Raw genomic sequence first — 20,626 nt, 5'->3', positions numbered from 1 at the left:
CCACGCTGCTGCAGTGGCCTGGACGGTGCCAGGCACCCTCCTGCAGCAGCGTGCCGTCCCCTTTAGCGTGAGTGGGAAACAGCTGCGAAGCCAAGCTTGGCGTAAGCAGAAGCACAGCAGCGTCCTTGCTCCACGGAAGGGAAACGGGGACGGGGAAGATCTCAGCTAAAACTGGAGCACGTTCACCCAGGTACCCTGAGAAGTGGGAGGGGGCTTTTGGGATGAACAGTCCAGGTCACGAGATCCTGGCACGGATGCCCTCTCCAGCCTGCAGCACACTGAATTACAGCCCTAGGAAGACCTTCAGGCTGAGCTGTGGCAGCCCCAGCCTCGCAGGAGGGACAGCAGGGAGTTGGGCAGAGCCAGCAAAGGACAAGCAAGGCCACGGAGGTGCGAGACAGAGCTTTGCGGCAGCACAAAGCAAGGCGGCAGGGGCAGGGATCCACTGCCAGCCCTGGGAACAGATCCCAGCCTGCCCTTACAGCAGAGACAGCCTTGGCATTCATCTGCTGGCCCTGCCTAAGCCTCTCTCCGCAGGAACTAAGGCTATGCCTGCTCCGCTCCTCTCCCTAAAGGAATATCCTTGCTTTCTTGAGCTGTCTGTTCTCTCAGCTTTCAGAGCTGTTCCAACAACCCCAACCAGAACCACATAGGACAGCAGGAGGAGACTGTAAGTGACATGGGTGTTGCTCCAGGTCCCAAATCCCAGGGTTCTGGCCTGCTGCTGTTGTTTGTGACCCACTCACAGGTTGAGACGGGGCAGTCCAGGCTGCCTGCAACTCCCTGCAGTTCTGCTCTGGGCACCCTGGAGGCTGCATAATGCATTGTGGACTTACTTGTCTGCAGATTCTGAGGTCCCTCTGTTTGTGTTTTACGCCCTGCCTTCACGCCTTGGAGCTGAGTGCTCTAACGGAGCCCCGGGAGAGCCTGGGAATGGTGCTTATCTCTTCCTGCTCCTCTGCATTTGAGCACTGCTGCCTTAGCACATGCAAAAGGTGCTGCCCTGGGAAGGTGCCCAGTCTTCCTGCACCTGGAGGCTTTGTCCCTGCTGCAGAGTCCCAACAACACTGTTCTCTCACTCCCAACAGCTCTACCCTGGATACCGGTCCAACCTTGGGAGAATGGGATGCCTTCCCCATCCTGCAACAGGTTCTTGCATGCCCTGAGCAGCTCTGAGTAGGTGTGGAAAGGCTGGAGCCAGAACCCAGGTGTGGATAGGTATAGCTACAAGCAAGGCAGTGACAGTTTGGAGAAGGTAGGCAAGGGTTGGGTGGAGAAAGCACTGAAAAGCCAGAGGAAAGTAGGAGGATTGCCCAGGACATCCAGCAAAGGGCTGTGGGGCACCCATCGAGGCTGAGGGAGGAGAGAGGGACTTACTCTGACGATGATGCGCTCAGAGATGTGGGCTGCCAGAGTGTAGTTCTGGTTCTGCGCGTGTGCCTGCAAGGCTACCACGAGCATGAAATACCTGCCAAGAGGGGACAGAGGTCAGGGTGCCATCCTGCACTGGGAACTGCCGAGTGTGCTTCCCCTCTGGAGGACGAGGCACCAAGCTGTCACGGTGGGCTTGGCACAGCCCCTCTCCTTCTGCACCGTCCCCAACCCCTCACAGGGTGGGGGGAGACCCTTCTTGTGGCCACAGCAGACACCTCCTTTCCTCCACACGGACAAAGATGGCCAATTCAGGACATGTCCCCCTCCCTCCAGCCACACTCCCCAACCCAGGGGACTGGCACATCCATGGGTCTTGAGTGCCCACAACAGCTTGGAGAAGGCATCTCTGCTCCTCACCTCTGGTCTGGGTTGGGTTTGCCTTTCTTCCGCATGTTGTTGGCCGTGGTCTCGCTGAAGTGCAGCCGTCCCACGGTGACTTTGGTGACCTGCTCTGGAGGCAGGTTGACCCTGGGGAAGGGAAAACAGAGGAGCGAGTGAGGACACCGCTGGAGAGGAGGTTCTTTCGGGATCGGCCGTCTCCTGGCCTGCTCCACCAAGGCAGGTCTATGAGCTGGGCACAGAGCAGAGTGGGGAATGTAGAGGAAAACTTTGCTGTGGGAAACAGAAAAGTGGAGAGCGTGAGACCCACAGTACTATCCTGCAGCCTCCGACCCAGCCCCTCTCCTCACCCTCTTCTGCCATTGCTTATTCCCCAGTCGCCCTTCCCCAACGTGAACAGAGCCCGGGCAATACTCACGTGACAGGGTTGAAGGGCCGTTTGCTGCGGTCAGACTGCGACTGCTCTATATTGATCGACTGGTTCAAGGCCTCTAGCTGAAGAGGAAGATTTGGGCATGTGACAAAGAGTGGAAAGACGAGACCTTCCCCTTCCCACCTCCTTCTCTCCAGCACAGGCCAGCTCTCTGCCCAGCCCTCCTAGGACTCAGGACAACTGACTTGCAACACCCAACCTGAGCGCGGTCATCGTCCGAGCATGGGTGCCTCCCTTGGCAAGGGGAGGGTGAAAGGATCTTCCCAAAGCGCCTATATACCTCTGGAGTCAAAAGTGAGAGGCAGCCCTGAAGACACCCAGGCAGGGACTGAGTCCATCTTAGGACTCATATTTCAAGATGTGCCTTGTTCTGGCCTTCAGCACTCTCCTACGCGCTCCCCTACAACTTCGCACACGAAGACGCGGTGTTGCCGTCTACCAAGCACCCCTTCTCCCTGCTGGATTCACTGCTGGCCCTTAGCTCCCGCTTGCCTTCACTCCGTGCAGCTTCAGGTAGAAGCACTCTAAGGGTTTCAGGCCCTCGGGGGTCTTCACATACTTGGGATCTCCAAGCATGCCGATGTAGACCGTGACCTGGAAGTGATTCTTCTTCTGGCACACAAAGGCGTCGTCACCCACCGAGAAGTTGAACCCCTTGTCGGCATCTACGCGGTACGTGAGCATCGGGCTGTGGAAAAGGCAGCAGGCGTTAGACCAGAGCCCTGGGCACACCACGAGAGGCTTACGCTTGTGGGGGGGGGGAAACACATGGCAGGGGAAGGAGGGTTGTTTTGAGGCAAAAGAGACAGCCTCTGATGCTGCCCCTCCTGCCTCGCGCTGACGCTGCTCTCGGGCGCTCACAGGGCTGATCGGCGCAGGCAGGCACTGCCTGACGTGAACCCAGCGCCTTGCCTAAGCCCACGCAGCAACCCATCCTGCTGTACGCGGATGAGGGTTCAGAGAAGGTCCATACCTCCCTTGAAGCTGCGAGGTTTGCTTTAGGTGGGTCTTCAACTGGAAAGACATATGGCTCCTGTGACGAGGATTTGATGAGGATGCTGGGGCAACCGTCCCTCTACACGCTACGCTACAGTACTAATACTATAAACATAGTATAATATGAGCCACAGCGGGCTAGCATCTCCTTTCCAAGTGCTGCTCCTAAAAAGTGCAGCTGCTTAGCCCTGGCTCAACGCACACTGGAGATACCAAGCTCCAGAGCCTGCCCAAAGCCTGGAGCAGACCCCTGAATGCTGCTTGCTGGGGGAAGCAGCTCAGGCTAACCCGGGGGGGGTCCCACACCTCTGCTTGCTTCACCCGTCGCATTCCCGACGTCGCCTGCCCTGGCCCTTCTACCAGGCGGTACTGCCTGCGTGCCGGATTCCTGCCGAAATCACAACCACCTGCTCCGGCTGTTCCGAAAAGCTTCCAGCTCCCAGCGGGCATGTCCAGAGGAGGAGGAGGAGGAGGGGGCCCCGGCTGCCCGATGAACAACACACCAGCTGGGGAGGTTTAATCTACATCTCCTTAATGGGCTGGTTACCATGGGAACGAGGGAAATATGTGGCCTTTGCAGCAAGTCCCCTTTCTCTCACCATCCAAAAACCCAGACCTGGGCTGGTGGGCCCCCCGGGCGCTGCCCGCCCTACGCAGAGGGGAAAGAGATGTCTCTCATCCCGCCTCCCCATCAAGCAGTTCTAGCAGAACACCCAAATCCCATTGTTTTTAATTAAAGAACTACGGATGAGGTAAAGGGCATCTCAGCCTAGCCTTTGACATCTTCAGGCTTAAAAACTACGGAGCATGCTTCCACAAAAGCAAAGCGCTTTTGACTTCCACCTCCAGTTCTTAACGCAGACAGACGGACACTGCCCAGAGCAATGGGAGGGGAGGTGGACAGACTGACAGCGGACAGATGAGGCAGACCTCAGCAGACTCTGGGAAGCAAGAGCTTATGGAAAGGTCACTTTTGCTGCCCTGCTGTCCCTTCCTTTCTTCTGGGAGGAAAGCCCTTCTCCCCCCACACACACTTGAGGGGTTAATGCGGATGAAACCTGTGGGTGTTTCCAGGCAGCCATGAATAATGCCAGGACGGCTGTGAGCAACTACTACTCATTTCTTGCACCCAAGGGACCCGGGGCTGCCATGCCGTGCCCTGAACACAAACCAGACGGTGGGAGCAGAGCACTACCTTAGCCCAGAAGCACGAGAGGAATTCCCCTGCGCTCTCACCCTCCCAGCCTCAGCCCCCAATTCTCCGTCTGGCTCTTCTTGATGGGGAGCTGTGGCTTGGGCTGGCCCGAGCACCCTCCGCACTCACCCCAGGGGAGCTGGACCCCTTCCCGACTGCTTTCACCAAGACCCGTCTCTGCCTGCCGAGCTGCCTCCGTCTGCCCAGGACCCCTGAGCATTCACCCCTTGCCCCACTGGTTTTTAATAGAGAAAGCAGAGGAGAGGGAGGGACTGACTGAACTTCCAAACCACGGGTGCTTCCCAAACGTGCTCTGGTTAACGTCGCTCAAACCAATGGCTGCTAAACACATGTGTTGAGAGAGGGCAGACAGTCGGGCTCCCCTTCCTCTGTCTTCTAGAAACACCCGGTCCCTCCAGAGTCCTCTTCTCAGAGGCTCCTTTTCTCGGAGTTTGCCTCAACGGCTGTGGCTGCTGCATCCCCCAAAGCAGGATACCTGCGCTGGGGTACTGCGGAGGCAAGAAGCTGCTTCGGTCTCAGAGAGGCCAGGGATCTCCCCAGCCCTCTGCCTTCAGGCCATCACTGCTGGCTGAGCCAAGGAGCTGCTCTCAGATCACCCCCGCTGCAGGGCAGGTTATCCCCCAGATCTCCTATTCCAGTGCTTTTTTACTCTCACATTGTAAATCCCACCTGGAAGCAGCAGACCCGCTCCCCCACTGCCACGTGGGGCGAAGACATCGCTGCCTGCGGCACTGTAAGGACTCCGGTGACGCTTCTAAAAAAACATCTTCCCCTTCATCTTAACCCACAGGGACTTTAGGGTCACCACCTAAAGCTCCGGACCCGATCCTCAGGCAGCGTGCCCCTCCGGAGATGTGTTCTCTGGATGGGCGGCTGCCGTGAATGGGGCGGTAGGAGAAGGAAGGGCAGGTGACCCTGAGGCTGAAGCGGTTCCTGGGATTAGGGATGACACCAGCCCCTGACAAGTCAACGTCCCGCAGGCACCAAAGCCATGCTGGCTTTTCCCAGGGAGAGTGGAGGGGTCAGAGGGCAAAGTGTCAGGAATAAAAGGTCTGGGGTCAAACAGATTATTTTAGCCAAAATGCCCCCACTGACAAAAGCAGATTAAGGCAGGACTCAGAAGGCCAGGATCAGAGGAGAGGAGGTTTCTCCCAATCTCAGTGAGGGTTAGAGGTTACAAACTCCCCACATCCACACTTAGAGGAGCAGGGAGCACCCTCGCCCTCTACATTAAAGTGCAAAGCAAAGGGAAAGGCACTGCAAGGAGAAAAGTGTCTCTGATGAAAAGGGAACTGTATTGGGATCTGTGCCTGAAGGCAGGATCATCAGAGGGATGCTCACGTGCCTCAGTTGTTTCCTCTCTGGAAGAAAAATCTCCCCCGTTTCTCTCCTCCTTCCTTCCAGGTTCCCCAATATCCCAACCACTCCTAAGACACAATGTCTGGAGACCCCCTCATTCAAGAACCACTCACTAATTCCATGCAGTCCCTGCTTTTTTTCTCTTCCAGGATACAAACACCGGGATGGAGGAACCCACAGCTGAGCAGCATGACGCTGCCGTCTCACCCAGCCCACATTAGACTGACACAGCCCCACCGGCACGTCCACGGCTCAGCACCGTACGTGGTCCCTCCAGCTGCCTGACACACACTCGCAGCACGAGAGAGTGAGCCCTCAGTGATCCATCACCACGGAATCAGCCAAGCTGGCCAACGCACCGCGTCGCCTAACCCAAAACACATCCAGCAGGACCGGAGCACGTCACACTGGTCTCCGTCCCCTGCGTGAGATCCAGGATCTGCAGCAAGGCCAGGTTTGGTGCTGTTTATAAGGACACTTCTTCCAGCCAAGGAGTGCAAGCTTGAAAGCTCAGGTTTAGCCCGCAGACCTGAGCTTCGAGGGAGAGCGCACGGAGAGCACCAGTTTGCTTGATGGGAAGAGAACGGCACCAGCCCAGTTCCCAGGGTCAGAGCAGAGAGATTCTGGCCTCGGCACGGAAATGTTTCTGGTGAGCGCTGCACTACCCTTCGCCAGCTGCCTTACCTCAAACTGTAAACAAATGGGGAGAGGGAGGAGGGAGCCTGCTGGCATTTATCAGAGCACGCTGTCAGGGAGATGAATTACTCCTGCTCCCAGGAGTAAATTAGCGAACTGCCTGGTTCCAGGCCTCTTTGGCACCGCTGCTGGAAACCAGCTAACCCTTTTGAAGGTTCAGTGAGTCTGAAACCACAAAACCAGTGCAAAAGGCCAAGAAGAAATATATTATCAATAAAACTAATCCAGAGACTTTGGTCTCCTTCAACCAAGGCAGATTCCTCAGCCCACATAAGCAAAGCCTGAGACACAAGCCCAGCAAGCCAAGACACAGATTTCCAGGCACCTCCACTCGAATCCATGCAGCAACCTTTCCTTCCTTTCCTCCATTTCCTTAATCCAGCCTACTTCTAGGAAGTCTGCGTCAAAATTAAACCTGTGTAGTTCATATGAGCCCAGCTCTCCTTTGCTCTTCTCCTGGCAGAGGGCTGCTCCTTCTCCACGCCTGCCTGGGGATGGGGAATCTGTTGCCATTCACACAACAAAATTCACTGTACAGGTCTCTTAGAAGGCGGAAAAAGCTACTTAGGAACGACAGAATTAGTTCAGATCCCCCCTATGCTGTCCTCATGTCATCAAGCCCTGGCAATGGCTGAGAAGGAGCCTGGCTCCAAGACAGAGCCCAGAACAGCAGAAAAAGAGAAATGGTGAAGGGCCCCTACTCTGTAGCATTCTGCCAGGAAAATTACTGAACGGAGATGAAATTTTCCACATATCCACAGACACAAGAACAAATATGATCTGATGTGACAGCTACACTCACTGCATAAGAAGAGAGAGCTGTTAAACGGGCTTGAACAGTGCTGATACAAGCTGGAACAAACTCTCACAGGGCTATTGATCATCACAAACCATAGCAGAAAACTCTTTCACGAACAAAAAACTTTCAGCGATGGTTACTAGTGGACTCGATGATATTAAGGGTCTTTTCCAACCTAAATGATTCTATACTGAGGGACCTAATTTTGTGTGTGCAAGAGGAGGAGAACATGGAATATCATTTCATTGTATTTTTTGCCCTGTAAGATTATACTTAGTATGGAAAGTTACACATAAATCCACAGGCACAAGCATAAACTATTCTGTATAGGTTCAAAAATATATTAAATAAAGTACAACAAAGCAATTATTCCACCAGCCCAACAGAAAGTGTCATGCCTAGATGCAGAAGCAGAGCTGGATCTCTCCTGTGCAGCAGTAACACTGGCCTGGCTTTCTGTGAGGGAGAACAGGAGAAAGCACTACAAAACTGAAAAATTCCCCTCTGTGGAGGCTGCGAGCACTTGTCCTTCTTAGTGGAAATGCTACAGGCTGGATGCAGGTTCTTCTTCCTTGCACATAGCCGGGTGGACCTGCAGGGATGGCTTTTGAGAAGTCAATCTTCTGCACACTCCAGGGCACAGAGCTGCTCTTTGTGTGCACCAATTGCTATTAAAACACCAACAAGCTCTTGAGTACCATGCTGGGGTAAGAACCTGAACAGCTTCCTATGGTCTCCCTCCTTAACCTACCTTCCTGGTCTCTTTTCTTAAGAACAAGAGTAGGAAAAATCAGATGATTCAGATGATTTAAATTCCTGGGGCTGTGAATAGGTTGCGGGCACCTGGATTGCAGGGGAAAAAATATGTTCCCTCTAGGGGCAGGAAACTCTAACAGCACATACAAACTAGAGAACAGCTTCCAGCAGAAAACAGACCAGGAACAGCTGGGCCTTGCTTTATGATCTCAGAGGAAACTAAATTGTGGAAATACTCATGGATCTCGAAGAGACACAGATGCCTGCTCATTTGCTGAGTATATCCAAAAGGCAGAAAGGAAGAAGACCCCTACCTTCTAAAACATGAATTAGTCAAGCTAGAAAGTGCCATTTTAGAAGGAGGAAGGGAAGATCGATCTTTTGGTGTTTCTCATAGATCTGTTCTAGTGCAGTGCTGTACCGGGAGAACTAAGCGATCTTCCATTTAGAAAGAGATGTAGGTTCAGCTTGCACAGGCTCTCCTAGAGCTACCTGGCCTTGAACCCACCACAAAGAAGGAAGAGTCCACTGAGGTAGTGTGTAACTAAAAATGAATCGATCAACCCTTGACCTTAACCCCTAATTCTGGTCAAATCCAGCGCCACAACAAACTGCACATGGGTTCCTAAAATCTACATGAAGTCAGTTAAAAGGAATTTATTCATTACACAACAGGATGATGACCTAAATGCCACAGAAGTAGGTTTGCTCTGGCTTTCGCCCTAAATCCTAAAAGCAGGTATTAGGCAAGTGATCCCAAGCACAGATCCAAAGAACATGGCAGAGCAGGGCTGGGTTCGCAGAAGTTAAAAGCTGTGGTTTGCAGCACCCCAGCAACTTCTCTGTCCCCAGCAGAAAATATGGTGTAGTTTGCTTCTGCCAGTCTGCCTGTACGATACCAGGGTGCACGGCAAATCTCTGGAACAGGGACTGTAACACCTGCAAACAGTCCGTGACAAGCTGAACGACTTGTGACGTGTTTCGGATGAGAAACCATTTACCCAACGCAGGTAAACAGTGAGATGGAAGGAAAAGGGGACTCATTATGTCAGAGAAAAGCGAGGCCGTGCGAAAGGTCTGCTCCTACGATGCACAGAGCTCATTGGAGCCTGCTCACTACACAAGGTGCGTTTGTGCTTCTGCCACATAGTGAAAGCCCTGCGGAGATTGACGGTGGGAGAGAGGCCGCTCCGGAGACTGACAGGCTGTGACCAAGCATTGCCCAAGTTAGAGAAGAGGGTTTCGCTTCTCCTGGTGCCTCCACTTCTCAAGAAGCCTTTTGACAAGGGGCAAAGATACTGAGGCTCACAGCTGGAGGCAGTACTGGCACAAAAACAGAGTCTGGGAGAAACAAGAACAGCAGCAAAAGCTGAAGGTTGTTTTGTCAGGTGGGAAAACAGCAGCATCACGACTGCCCAGTGACTCCCAGACCCTGGTTGAAAACCAAACGATAGAGGTGACGTGTCCAGACAGCGCTCGGAGCGGGTGGGAGCTGAATGCAAACACCACTGTCCTGTGTGGGAAAGCAGGAATTAGGGACTGTGGCGTGTCCGTGCTCAGCAAGAGATGGTCAGCTTCCCCCGTCCCCCAGTCTACAGAAAAGCAAACGGATGGTGGAGAGCAGGAGTAGGGCTGCAGGACTGGACTTTGGAGCTGCTCACAAGTTCCCAGAAGTAGTTGATATTCCACCTGAAGGTGGGAGAAGCTTCCTTTATGGAAACAGTTCAGTAAAACAGAAGTAACCATCTCCCCTAATCACCCCACTCCTGCTGCAGCTGGGGAAACAGACACAAACACAGTCTTTGCAAATGACAGAATGTCACCAAAGCAGAAACCAACTCCAAAAGCCACTATTCTGCAGGGGAACAACCCATAGCATGCCCCTGTCACCACCAGGTCTGCGTTAAAGACGGTACAAGGACTAGGGCTGCCTGGGCAGGAGATCTGTGTGCAGGAGGGCCAGGGCTTGCAGCAGCAGCTTCCCTGCACGTCACAGATCCTAGTCTGCCTCCACGACTGGCCTCACCTGGCGTCCTCGGCTCCCATCCTCAGCACCACCCAGGCAAAGTGTGATAATAATCTTGGGTTATTCGGTATCGCAGACAACAGAGCACCCCCTACTCCGTGTCCCCCGAGAGGACCCTCACCAGCCACTGGCTGTGCAGAAAGAGGAGGAGGGGAAACAGCGGGGTTCGTTTGCTCGGCGAGCAGTTCCTGGAACCCAGCCTGCTGCTTGCCAGCTCTCGGTCACCTCCAAGGAATGCAGGGAGGATCCAGAGTGGTTTCCTCTTGAGCACTCCTCTTTCCCTATGCAGCTTCTCCACGCGCTGCCTCCACCCTCCTCTGCCCCAGCCTCTCCTTCCAGCTCCCAGCCCCGCGCAGCCCCCCCAGCCCACCTTCCCACCCAGCCGCTCTCTGCTCCCCCACCTGCCTCGGCCACCCCAGCTTTCCTCTCCACCCACTCCCCTTGCCTCTCTGCCAGCTCGCTGCCCCTCCTGGCTTCCCAGCTTTCCTCAACCCCTTCCCTCTTCCTTTCTTTCTCTCCTCCTTTCCTCCTCTGCCCATCAACCGCTCCCACTCCTCCTCCCCAGGCTCCTTTCTATGCTGCTCTCAAGCTGTGCTGAAGTGGCTCTAGATTACCTCCAGCCATCCGTGCTATGCATTGTCTAGGAAATCTTAACACTTATTTTAAAATCCAGGACCTTGGTAAGCCTGGGCAGGAGGAAGGGCCGCCGCAGGTCCAAACCATGCTCAGGGCAAGGCTGTATTTGCCAATACAACCCTCCAAGGCAGACCGAGGTCTGAGTGGCTGCTGAACTGCCTTCTGCTGGCTCCTACAGAGCCAGCCCCATTTCTTAATCCTCCATCAGCCCTGAAGAAGCGCGGAGAGGTAACTTTCCCAATGGCAAAGGTACAGCAGAGAGAGTATCTCCCCCACAGCCCAGCAAGCAAGCAGAGATCAGCAGGTGATAGGAGAGGACAAGGGGGAGCTCAGGACAATCCTCGTCCCGTCTTGTGAGTACGATGCCCGCAACCCCAGTCTCTTGCCACCGATACAGGAAAGGTGAATCTGACTTTCTCCAAAGGTGGATGAATTACTCACAGTTCTTTGTAGTTGGCATCATACAGAGTTGCCCACTTGTTCTGTTGATGTGGCTGCCACTTTATAGACTGGTAGTTGGGATCCAAGTAGGAGCCATTCAAGCTGTCGTTATCTTGAATCAGGCCTGCAGTCAGGGGAAAACACCTATTTCAATCGCTCCGACAGAGCGTCCAGCTGGGTAAGAGCACAAGGAAGCGACCGGCATTGCCTTTGCGGCCAGCCTGAAGCTTGCCTCCTGCCTGCCAGGGCACCGCCAACGACACGAGATCTGGGCCAGGACAAACTCACCACCCCGCTCTCCTCCCGAGGACCCAGCCGGGGTGAGCCCCACTCGTTGGCACCCCACGGTGCCCACGTGCCCTCCTCCCGAGTACCCTGGCCCAGCGGGGTGCCCAGGCTGGCAGCAGGGGTTTGCATGCCGGGGGTATTAAGGGGAGGGGGACGGGGTGGGGGGCAAAAACCACATACCTGGTGAGAGCGCTCCCGGCTGGTGCCAGGGAGGCGTTTGGACTCTGTCAGGGTTGAGTGGCACGGACCCCATACCTGGCTCCTGCTTTATCAGCCCGTTGAGCATCTGTGCATTGAGGGTGTTGGGGGGGGACTCGGAGTGTTTCCGCTTCTTGGCAGGGTGCACCGGGAGGCTGCGGAGACCCACGGGAAAGCAAAGGCTGAGCAGGAAAGCAAGAGGTGGGGAGGTAACAGCCCCACAGCCCGCAACCAGGAGAAAACCGGGATACCGCATAAAAACCAACACCTTCACGGAGGGAGCCACAGGCTCGTTCAGCACCGTCACCACCTTCTCCCACCAGGCTCTGCCCACCCCCCCGTCACTGCCGAGCTCTGTGCTGTCCGTGCGCTGAGCCACGTCTTTGCTTTCCTCTTGTCCGTCCCCACCACCCCACTCCGAGACACGCGCTGCAAACCCCTGCCCCGCGCTTTGGGTCATCTCCACCTCGATGCTTCCCCAGCTCGCTCCCAGAGACCCAGGGCACGCTCCTTAACTCGCAGTTAAACCCCGTAATTTTTGCTCACGCGTTCCGCAAGCCTCCAGCTCCCGTTCCCTCACCCCCCCTCCTTCCCCAAATCACACAAATAACGCTGAAAAGCCCCGGTGCCTTGAGGCCTTACTCTGCTCCGTGTTGCTGGAGTAGCTGGTGCAGCATCTGCGACTGCTGGGCATGGTGGAGGTCGGCAGGCGCCATGCCCTGCCCGATGCCGTACGGTGGCATCAGGGGCTCAGCCTTCATGTACATGTCCCGCTGCAGGCTGGGGTAGTGAGGGTTGTGCTGCTGCTGGTGCGGGTGAGGGGGGGGCGGCGGCGGGGGACCCTGAAGGTGTTGGGGTGGAGGTGGAGGTGGCGGAGGAGGGTGCTCCAGGCGAGAAGGGGGAGTCATGTGGCACATGTTTTCGGGGGTCATGGTCCGGAGGAGGTGAGGATCTTGAAAGAGAGGAAGAGTAATAGCTGTTAGACCAGCAGGTAGGGCCACGCACTGTGTGTCCTAAGGGTCCAGCACAGACACGGCACTCCTCTCCCCTGGAAGAGAGGAGAACCATCCTGGAAGAGTGGAGAACCATCCTAGTCCCGGTTATCTTCACGAACCCATACCTCCCTGCCTCTTCTGCCTAGCCTCAGCACGGCTGTGTCCCCTCAGCCACCCCTTCTGCCTTGCAGTGGCCACCTTGCCCTGCACTGACTTCTCCTCCCAGGTTCCTTAATGGCCCCAGCATCCCACAGACACCTCCCGGGTTCCCCAGCATGAGAACCAGCGCAGCGCTTCCCTTCTCATGTCAGCAGCCTTGGCTGTCAGCCGCAGACCCTGTCCAAGTGGTATCACCAGAGCAAGGACACAGCAGGGTCCTGGCTGGCCAGCTGATAAAGGGACGCGCAACACTACGAAACCGGGTGTCTTGTACTGTACATCGTCTCAGAAGAGGTGAGACTGAAAGGAGTAAGCACAAAGGAAGCAGGCAAGGCTCAGCATCTTGAAGCTCAAAGGACCAAAACTCGAAGAGCAATGAGGTCCTCAGGCTGAGGGACAACAGGGAAGATTCCCACAAACATTCCTGATTATTTGGTAAACCTAGGTATCTTGCGCGGATGCTCTGCAGCGAAAGAATGTCTTTAGGAATTCCCAGACAGCTTTTGTGTTAGCTTTGTATTTCCCTTCAAACAGAAAATCCATCAACCACCATATTCCTGTAGCACCAAGGAACGGCATGGACCAAGAAAGCACAGTCGGGGGAAAAGGTCCAACAGTCAGCAACAGGGTCTGAAGCCTGTGCCTGGAAATGCAGAGCTGGAGAGAAAGCACCTGAACTTTGCCTAATTTTACTGATTCGGGGCATGGCCCAAGGAAAGCGCCCAGCAATGTGCTCTTGTGGCAAAGATGAGCTACTTCGTGATGCCGGAGCTCCTCGTAGTTGCGGGCCACGACACCCTGCCAAGAAACCAGACTCTCACTCACTGACAGAGCCTTGAGAAGCCAAGGGTGGGATTCATCCCACAGAGCACTGGTCATCTGAGGGCTCGGGGTCCCAGCTCGGTGCGTTGCCTGGTGTCCTCGACGGTCCCAGCAGAGAGATGTCCCAAGGATGCCCTCACCCAGCTTGGGCCAGAGGCACCGAAGAAGGCTTGTCACCGTGTTAGAGTACTACCCAAGGTACTACCAAGGACACTTGCTGGGCTCTTCTCCAACGAGAGCAGAGACAGGCATGGGAATAACTGGAGAAGAGAAGAGACAATTGAATGACCTGAACACCTCCAGCTCATCAGCACCACCAGTGAGGATTTCTGTGGAGGCACTTGCTTGATTTTTTTAAATTTAAACCAGAAGGAGACTTTGATCTCTAAATTTAAATAAACAAAAAAGGGATATTCAAATGTAATCTTACCTTTCTCCTCCTCTATTTGGAATTGGATACTAAGGCCATGCCATGATTAGGGTCGTTTTGACTATATCAGCATCAAAAGAAATGCTCGGTGTGCGGAGGGGCATGCAAATCCATCTCCCTTTCTGCAGCTGCTTTGGCCTCCAGCTAGCCATAAGCTCAATGCACAGCAATGCCAGTGCTCAGCTGAGGGCTTTAACTAGAACCAAAACATTTTTGGAGGCTAAGAGCAAAAACTAAAGTGTGTGAAGTAAAGCAACATGGTTGAATCTCACCCAATATGCCTCGAGAATGATTAGAAATTAGTGATTTGACCAAAGGATATAATATGAATAATTTTACTGAAGAAAAACACACATGTTGGTGAGAAAGTTGGTGTGCTGGCAAGACTTGAACAGGAGTACTGAAGGACTGGTCACACTAGTGACCACACCAGTGAAGTTTTAACACCATTCTCATCAGAACTCAGCCATAATGACAGGATTAAGTGCCTACTCAAACCTTCTGAGAATAGTCAGCATTGCATCATTTCAGCAGCTTATTTTTATGTTTTAAGGCACCCTAAAAAAGAGTGAGCTTGTGCCATGAGCAAGTGAAGAGCAAAGATCTGAGTCTGATGAATTGCAATGATTTCTTATGCCAGCTTCTCTATCCTCACTGCAGAAGCTGTAAAGAGAAGAAAGAAACCGTAAAGAGAAGAAACTTTTTGCCTGGAACATGCTTCTTTAGCAAAATCAAACCCTTCCACAGCAAGATTCTGCGAGTGAAGAAACGCCGTGAAAAAATACAAGAAAACTAAAAGAATGATCACCAACTTTAGTGCAAGACACATGAGAAATGAGCTGACAAGGACTGAGAGAAGATCAACGCAAGAAAATCTGTGCACAGAAAAATCTCAGTAATCAAGATTTTACATGTGAGAGAAACTTTTCAGAACAGTGCATGCTGAAGATGTCATGTTGAGAAAAATATGACCTGAAAGAATTTACAAATTTTCCCATGAAAATCTCCCAGGAAAACGTGAGTGAACATCTTGGATGTAGATGAGTGGGAATCTGAGGCATTAACAGGCAGCTCCTGGAGAAGCAGGTAACAGAAGCCTCACGTGGAAGTTCAACATTTCTCCTGCATGGAAGTCCTTCCTTCCTACCCTAGCGTTAAAACAGAAGATCTCAATACCACTCCAAAAGCCTGTGCTTGCTAAGGAGATTGACAGCACGGTCCTTCAAACAACAACAAAAAAAATCAGCTAAACTCACATTACCCTCCTGAGACCTCCCCAGAATCCAGCACACCAAACCTGTGCCGACAAAGCACGCTCAGCCAGGTTTGGTCAAAACCTGGTAGCAAGCTGGGTGCTGATGCCCAGCTGAAGCACATCACCTAAGAGAAACTGGAACTGAAAGGCCCAGGCAGTGACAAAATGTGCAGCTGAGCCACTGCCTCAGAACAGGAGCTCTTCCCTGGGTTTTCCTGCCTGTGGGAAACCCACAGCCTGGTCCCCAGCCCCACAAAACAAGCCCCCACCCACCTTTTCTTCAACAGGACAAAGCTCATCTCTTTTCACAGCCTTTGCCTAATGGCTGGAGGTGTGTCTCCATCAGCCTGCAAGGTTCAGGTGTCCCCACAGGGTACCAAGGTCCCTGCAGAAATGAGGGACTGACTCCTGGGGCGTTTGGCCCTGGGGTATAAGGAAACCAAGGGGTGGGAAGGGACGGTGACTTTGCAGGTGTTTTAAGTGCAGGACAAAACTTCTTTGCACCCCGCTGTGGACATCTGATTAAGCTAAGCACCAGCAAACTGCAGGAGGGAGAAAACACGTCCAGGCACCGGCCAAGCCTGTTACAGACTATGGGGACATGGAGGGGGATAGCCGGGAAGGTATCTGCCGCGTCTTTGCCAGGCTGCTCCCCTAAGCAGGTGCCACCAGCCAGCCCTGAGCCAGACACTGGGCTGGATGGACTTTGGTCTCAGAACAACCAGTCAGCGGTTGACTTAATGAGGCCAAAGCACTTGACCAGGAATCAGAAAACTCCTCCCGTTGCAAGGTCTGGAAAAGTGAAATGTATTTACGCTGAGCCCTCCTACCGAAAGCTGCCGGGGCAGGGCCACTTCCACCCATTCTGCTCCCCGCAAAGGCTTTCTGCTACCCGCCAAGATCTCTCGGTGCCCTTTTCCAGCACCCATCGAACTGGATTCCTCTACCCAAGCTCACCGGCAGGGTCCTGCTCGCAGGCCAGTCTGCCTTCTGGAGCTGTCTCAGGGACAGCCTAGCCAAGCACTAGGGCTCCAGGGAGGAGGGGAGGTCTCCATCCCTAGGAGTTTGGAGATCGGGAGCAGCCTTGCTTTCACACAATGGCCGGGGCTGACGGGTGACATCCCTGGGACGGAGTATCTCTCTGCTTTTCAGCCGGGTAGTGATGGTACCGGGCACGACATCCCCCTTACCCAGCTCTGCTCCTGCCATCCCGACAAGCACTCAACTTCCACCCGTGTAACTTGGAGCGAAACCAGCACAGCTCAATAACGCAACTGGCCAGGCAGCTTCGGCACCACTCAGCCCAGCTGACGGATACAGCTTCCAACAGCTTCAGAACAACCCTCAGAGACCAAACCTGCATACAAGGACAGCCGCTTCAGGGCTGGGAGAGGAGCCTCGCGTCCTCCCCTGCGAAATACTGCAAGAAATACGTCTTTGCAACATCTTAAGTGAATGTCCTGACCCCGCAGCATGGTCAGCCTTGGCACTGGCGGCTCGGGTACAAGCTGGGAGACCTTGTGCAGCTTTCAAGGGACAACCCATGCACGAGGGTCCGAGAACATGCCCTCGCAGCAGACGCTGCATCTTCACCGCGTCCCCAGCACATCGCAATTTTCACAGGCTTCTAACCAGGGTGGAGATAGGGGCTGACGCATTTGCCGAATGCAGGACCCGTGCTCTGTGCTCCCAGCTCCAGGGAAAAACCAGGTCCGGGAATCTGATCCTTTCCCTCGCGAGGAAGGAGCTGCTTTGCGGGTGCTCTCTGGAGCCTCCTCTCCTCCCCAAGCAGAGGTGCTGCTGCTCTGCCTGCACGTCAAAGCAGCTCTCCCCGTGGTGAGCAACCCGGCCTCTTTGTTATATTTAAGGAAGGGCCAGGAGGAATTCCAGGGATTTTTTTTAGCAAGATAAACAGAACTCTTGACCTCTTCCATCAAAAAAAAAAAAAAAAAAAAGAGCAGGCGCTGTTCCTGGTGGGGACTGGGCTGGAGCCTGGGGAAGAGGGTGCTGCTGCCGAGGGGGAAGGGAGACCAGAAGCAACCTTCCTTCCTCACCGAGGAGTTTCTTCCACCAAAGAGCAGTGAAGGTCACCAGAGGAACCAAATAACGCTCGGTGGCTTCCCCAGCGACCCTGCCTGCACTTGGGGGGACCCAGCTCTCTCTGCCCTTTGCAGGGGGAGCGCAAGACCCCCAGGATCAGCTGGCCCCACTGGAGGGGAGGGAAGGGCTGGGAAGGAACTTACTGCTGAACGGCGGGTTCATTTCTGTCTCCCCGAGCCGGGCTCCATTTCAGGGACGCGCTCCCGCTCTTTGCCTTTCGCTCACCCGAGGCGGAGGGCAGGACAAGGAGGCTCGCGGGCTCCACATCCCACCCTGCCCGGGGACAAGCCACACCGCCGATCTCTCCCCGTGTCAGTGGATTCCCACCTTGCCTTCTTCTCTCCTGTTCCCTCTCTTGCTCGCTCTCCCCCCTTGCAAAGACTAGCAGCAGAACAATAGGCGAAAGTCTAGGGATATTTACTAACTGATAATCTCCCCACGTATTGCAGCCGCCTGTTTTCTCCCGTCTGATAAAGATTTCAGAGCCAACCACTTTCACAGAACAAAGAGGGGGAGGATGTTGGGTTTGGGGTTTGGATTATTATTTTTTTTTTCCCCCTTCTCTCTCTTTTCAGCACTTACCATTCACCTGCTGAGGGGAGTAGGCTTCTGATCCAGAGTCCGGGGGAGAGTCAGGTAAAGTGCTGCAGAGCAATGGGGAAAGAGAAGGGAAGGTCATTTTAAACCAGCTTCCAGCACAACTGAGAGGTCCAGTTTGATCAAAGCACCCTCCGGGCTCCTGTCGGAAATCCCAGCTGCGCCCGCGGCAGATCCCCGTCACCCCGAGCGTGTCCAGCTGACGAGCTCGGGACTGCCGTGGCTGTCACTGCTCCCCTGCTCCCCACAGTGGTTCCCTGGACCTCAGGAGCAGGGACAGACATTTTGTTGACCTGCCAATGAGATCTCCAGTTAAAAGAAGCCAAACCGAAATGTATCCCTTCCCCAGAGAAAGACCGTGTGCTTCACCGTGGGTCAATGGGAGGCTCTGGGGGAGCTGGGCTGGGACCTGGGATCTGATGCACAAAAGCGAAAGGCTGGGAAGCCCACGGGATGGATTCTGCCTTGTGACCTGTACGAACCTGAGCACCACCACAGCTGCTGGCTGTATCACCCTGGCTCTACTCCAACATCACCAGGACCAGGATTTGGCCCTGGCTGCAAAAAGCAACCAAGTCAAAAGGGGAGCTCTCAGCTGCCTTCTCCAGCACACCCACGGCTCGGGGATGGCAGGACTGAGGACCAGCCCCGTCGTGTGCGGTGGCAACGCAGATGCACTGCAGGGAGCCGGTTGGCTCCTGCATCCTTCCTTATTTTACCTCGAGCCAGCACAGACTGCAGGCAGCTGGGCTCTTCAGCCATTTCCAAAGCATCTCCTTGAAAATTCATTTGAACCAATTTTTCTTTTTTTCCTTTTGCAGCCCCTCCTCAACATGCTTCCTACTGCAGCAGAAGCTTGGACCTCACGCATCTTCAGGCGAAGGTAAAATTTCCACCACCCTGGCGCACAAGTAAAGGACTCGCCTGTCTCAGACACTGGTTCTTCTCTAGCAACGTTTTGGAGATCGAGTACATGAAAAAAGTTGAGGTCCTGCTCCCAGCTAGACTGAGCCACGGTCACTGCAAGCCAAAGCTGCAGCAGAGGTGGGCAGGGAGGCAGTGGCTCTGGTGGCTGGAGCGGTTATTGCCTACGCTCTAGAGAGAGGCTCACTGCACCTTAGCGTTTGCTGTATGCTCCGTCCTTTGGAGATCTTTGGCACAGAGATAGCTTCTCTGCCCATTCACATCCACTCCACCGCCGGTGACGCACAGCCTCAGCAAGCCCCAGCAGGTTTCAGCAGCCCAGCACCTCGGCAAAGTCTGCTCCATCTAAGACAAACACGGCTGTTTTCCTCCCCATCTCCTGACACCTGGTTCCTTGTCACAAGTGGATTTTCAATGGGGATGCTTTTCCATTCCCCCACCTTACACCGTCAGCTTTGTGGCTGCAAAATAATCCCAGACAAACCAGTATGGCTTGGACGAAAGCTGGTGAAAAAGCAAACGAGGCCCTTAGGGCTGCGGGGAGGAAAGGTGCAGTACACCATGCACACGCTTCTCTGAAACTCTGCTCCTGACAGCACCCACAACGACAGCTACAAACCAGGACAGCCACCAGGACCTTCCTGCACCAGAGGAGCCCAAGACCCCCTAAATGGGTTCTCCGTGGTAAGAAGTACACAGCAGTAGCTGGAGAGGGATGAGGTAGGGTAACCCCAACAAAGAGCCCTCACCGTACTTCCCTCATCCTTCACTTGCAGCACCTTTCCACCACTCTCCTTCTACGCTTGGTCTGGAGCACCTATCACCAGCCTTATTTCCAGTCTCCTTGCCACGCTGGCCATAACTTCATACTATATTTCCTACGAATTTATCAGGATTTGTGCCTCAGCGAGCCAAGTTTTGGCCAATTACAAAAGGGCCTGGGACAATTCAGGGAATCCTGGAGGCTGGGAAAGGCCTTGCGGCAGAAAGATGGACACTGCAGAATTCACATAGGGAGGTAGTGTGGATGTGCCCCATCCAAGGGAAGGGTTTGTTGGTATCCAACATGTGAGAAATTGCTCCTCCAGGAAGAGCCTAGTACAATGCGGAAGAGTCATCCTGGGAGGCTGAAGAAATGCTGCCATGAAAGCTGACCCAGTTCATCTACATCCAAACCAAGGTCTTCACCTCTAATAGCAAGCTATGATCTTTACTCGTGACCTCTCACATCCTGCAGAATGCCAGATGCATGCAGAAGAAGGGGACGTGACAAGGCATCGCGTCATGCTTTTGGGCATGGTTCCTCCTAAGCTGCGTGTAGCCTTCTGGGTACACAGCAAGGCTGGGAATAAAATAAGGGCAGATTTTGTTAAGCTTGTCTCTTTCGGCAAGATCTTTCCAAGTTCATCCAAAGGGCCAAAGTCATCCCAATGGAGCTGCGTTATGGCTGAATCATTGGTTCAGTCTGCTGGAGGCTTCCAAATCTGGGAATCGCCACGCCGTACTTGCTGGCAACACTAGAGGGCACAAGGCAGAGGGAGAAAAACGAGGCAGGGGCTTGCAGAGATGAGCAGTCCTGGGGCCATCCTGCCCTCCTTGTCCCTTACATCCACCATCTCCACTGGAGAAGGCGCAGAGATTGGCTGTGCAGAAAGCGCATCAGGGCCACCCATCACCTCTGCTACAGAGACGGGCTGGACCATGGCACAGCTCCTCGTGGTATGACT

General features: G+C 54.2%; 1 protein-coding gene across 8 annotated transcripts in view; it reads right to left on the bottom strand.

Annotated features, from left to right (window-relative positions):
* MYRF (myelin regulatory factor) overlaps nt 1-20,626 on the bottom strand; it is a 67,802-nt gene that overhangs the window by 15,247 nt on the left and 31,929 nt on the right. For 6 of the 8 annotated variants that reach the window (XM_052811947.1, XM_052811939.1, XM_052811943.1 and 3 more), the window contains 8 exons: nt 17,961-18,022; nt 12,260-12,569; nt 11,600-11,772; nt 11,132-11,255; nt 2,699-2,894; nt 2,192-2,268; nt 1,792-1,902; nt 1,378-1,468 (listed from right to left, as the gene is read on the bottom strand). In XM_052811947.1, coding sequence (XP_052667907.1) covers nt 1,378-1,468; nt 1,792-1,902; nt 2,192-2,268; nt 2,699-2,894; nt 11,132-11,255; nt 11,600-11,772; nt 12,260-12,549 — 1,062 coding nt within the window. In that variant the 5' untranslated portion in view covers nt 12,550-12,569; nt 17,961-18,022. The remainder of the gene's footprint in view (nt 1-1,377; nt 1,469-1,791; nt 1,903-2,191; nt 2,269-2,698; nt 2,895-11,131; nt 11,256-11,599; nt 11,773-12,259; nt 12,570-17,960; nt 18,023-20,626) is intronic. The other 2 variants (XM_052811941.1, XM_052811946.1) reach the window with 2 other exon arrangements.

Source organism: Harpia harpyja, chromosome 16 (assembly GCF_026419915.1).
Source record: "Harpia harpyja isolate bHarHar1 chromosome 16, bHarHar1 primary haplotype, whole genome shotgun sequence".
Lineage (NCBI taxonomy): Eukaryota > Metazoa > Chordata > Aves > Accipitriformes > Accipitridae > Harpia > Harpia harpyja.
Note: the sequence above shows the minus strand (reverse complement) of the source record. Positions and strands in the feature narration are given on the sequence as shown.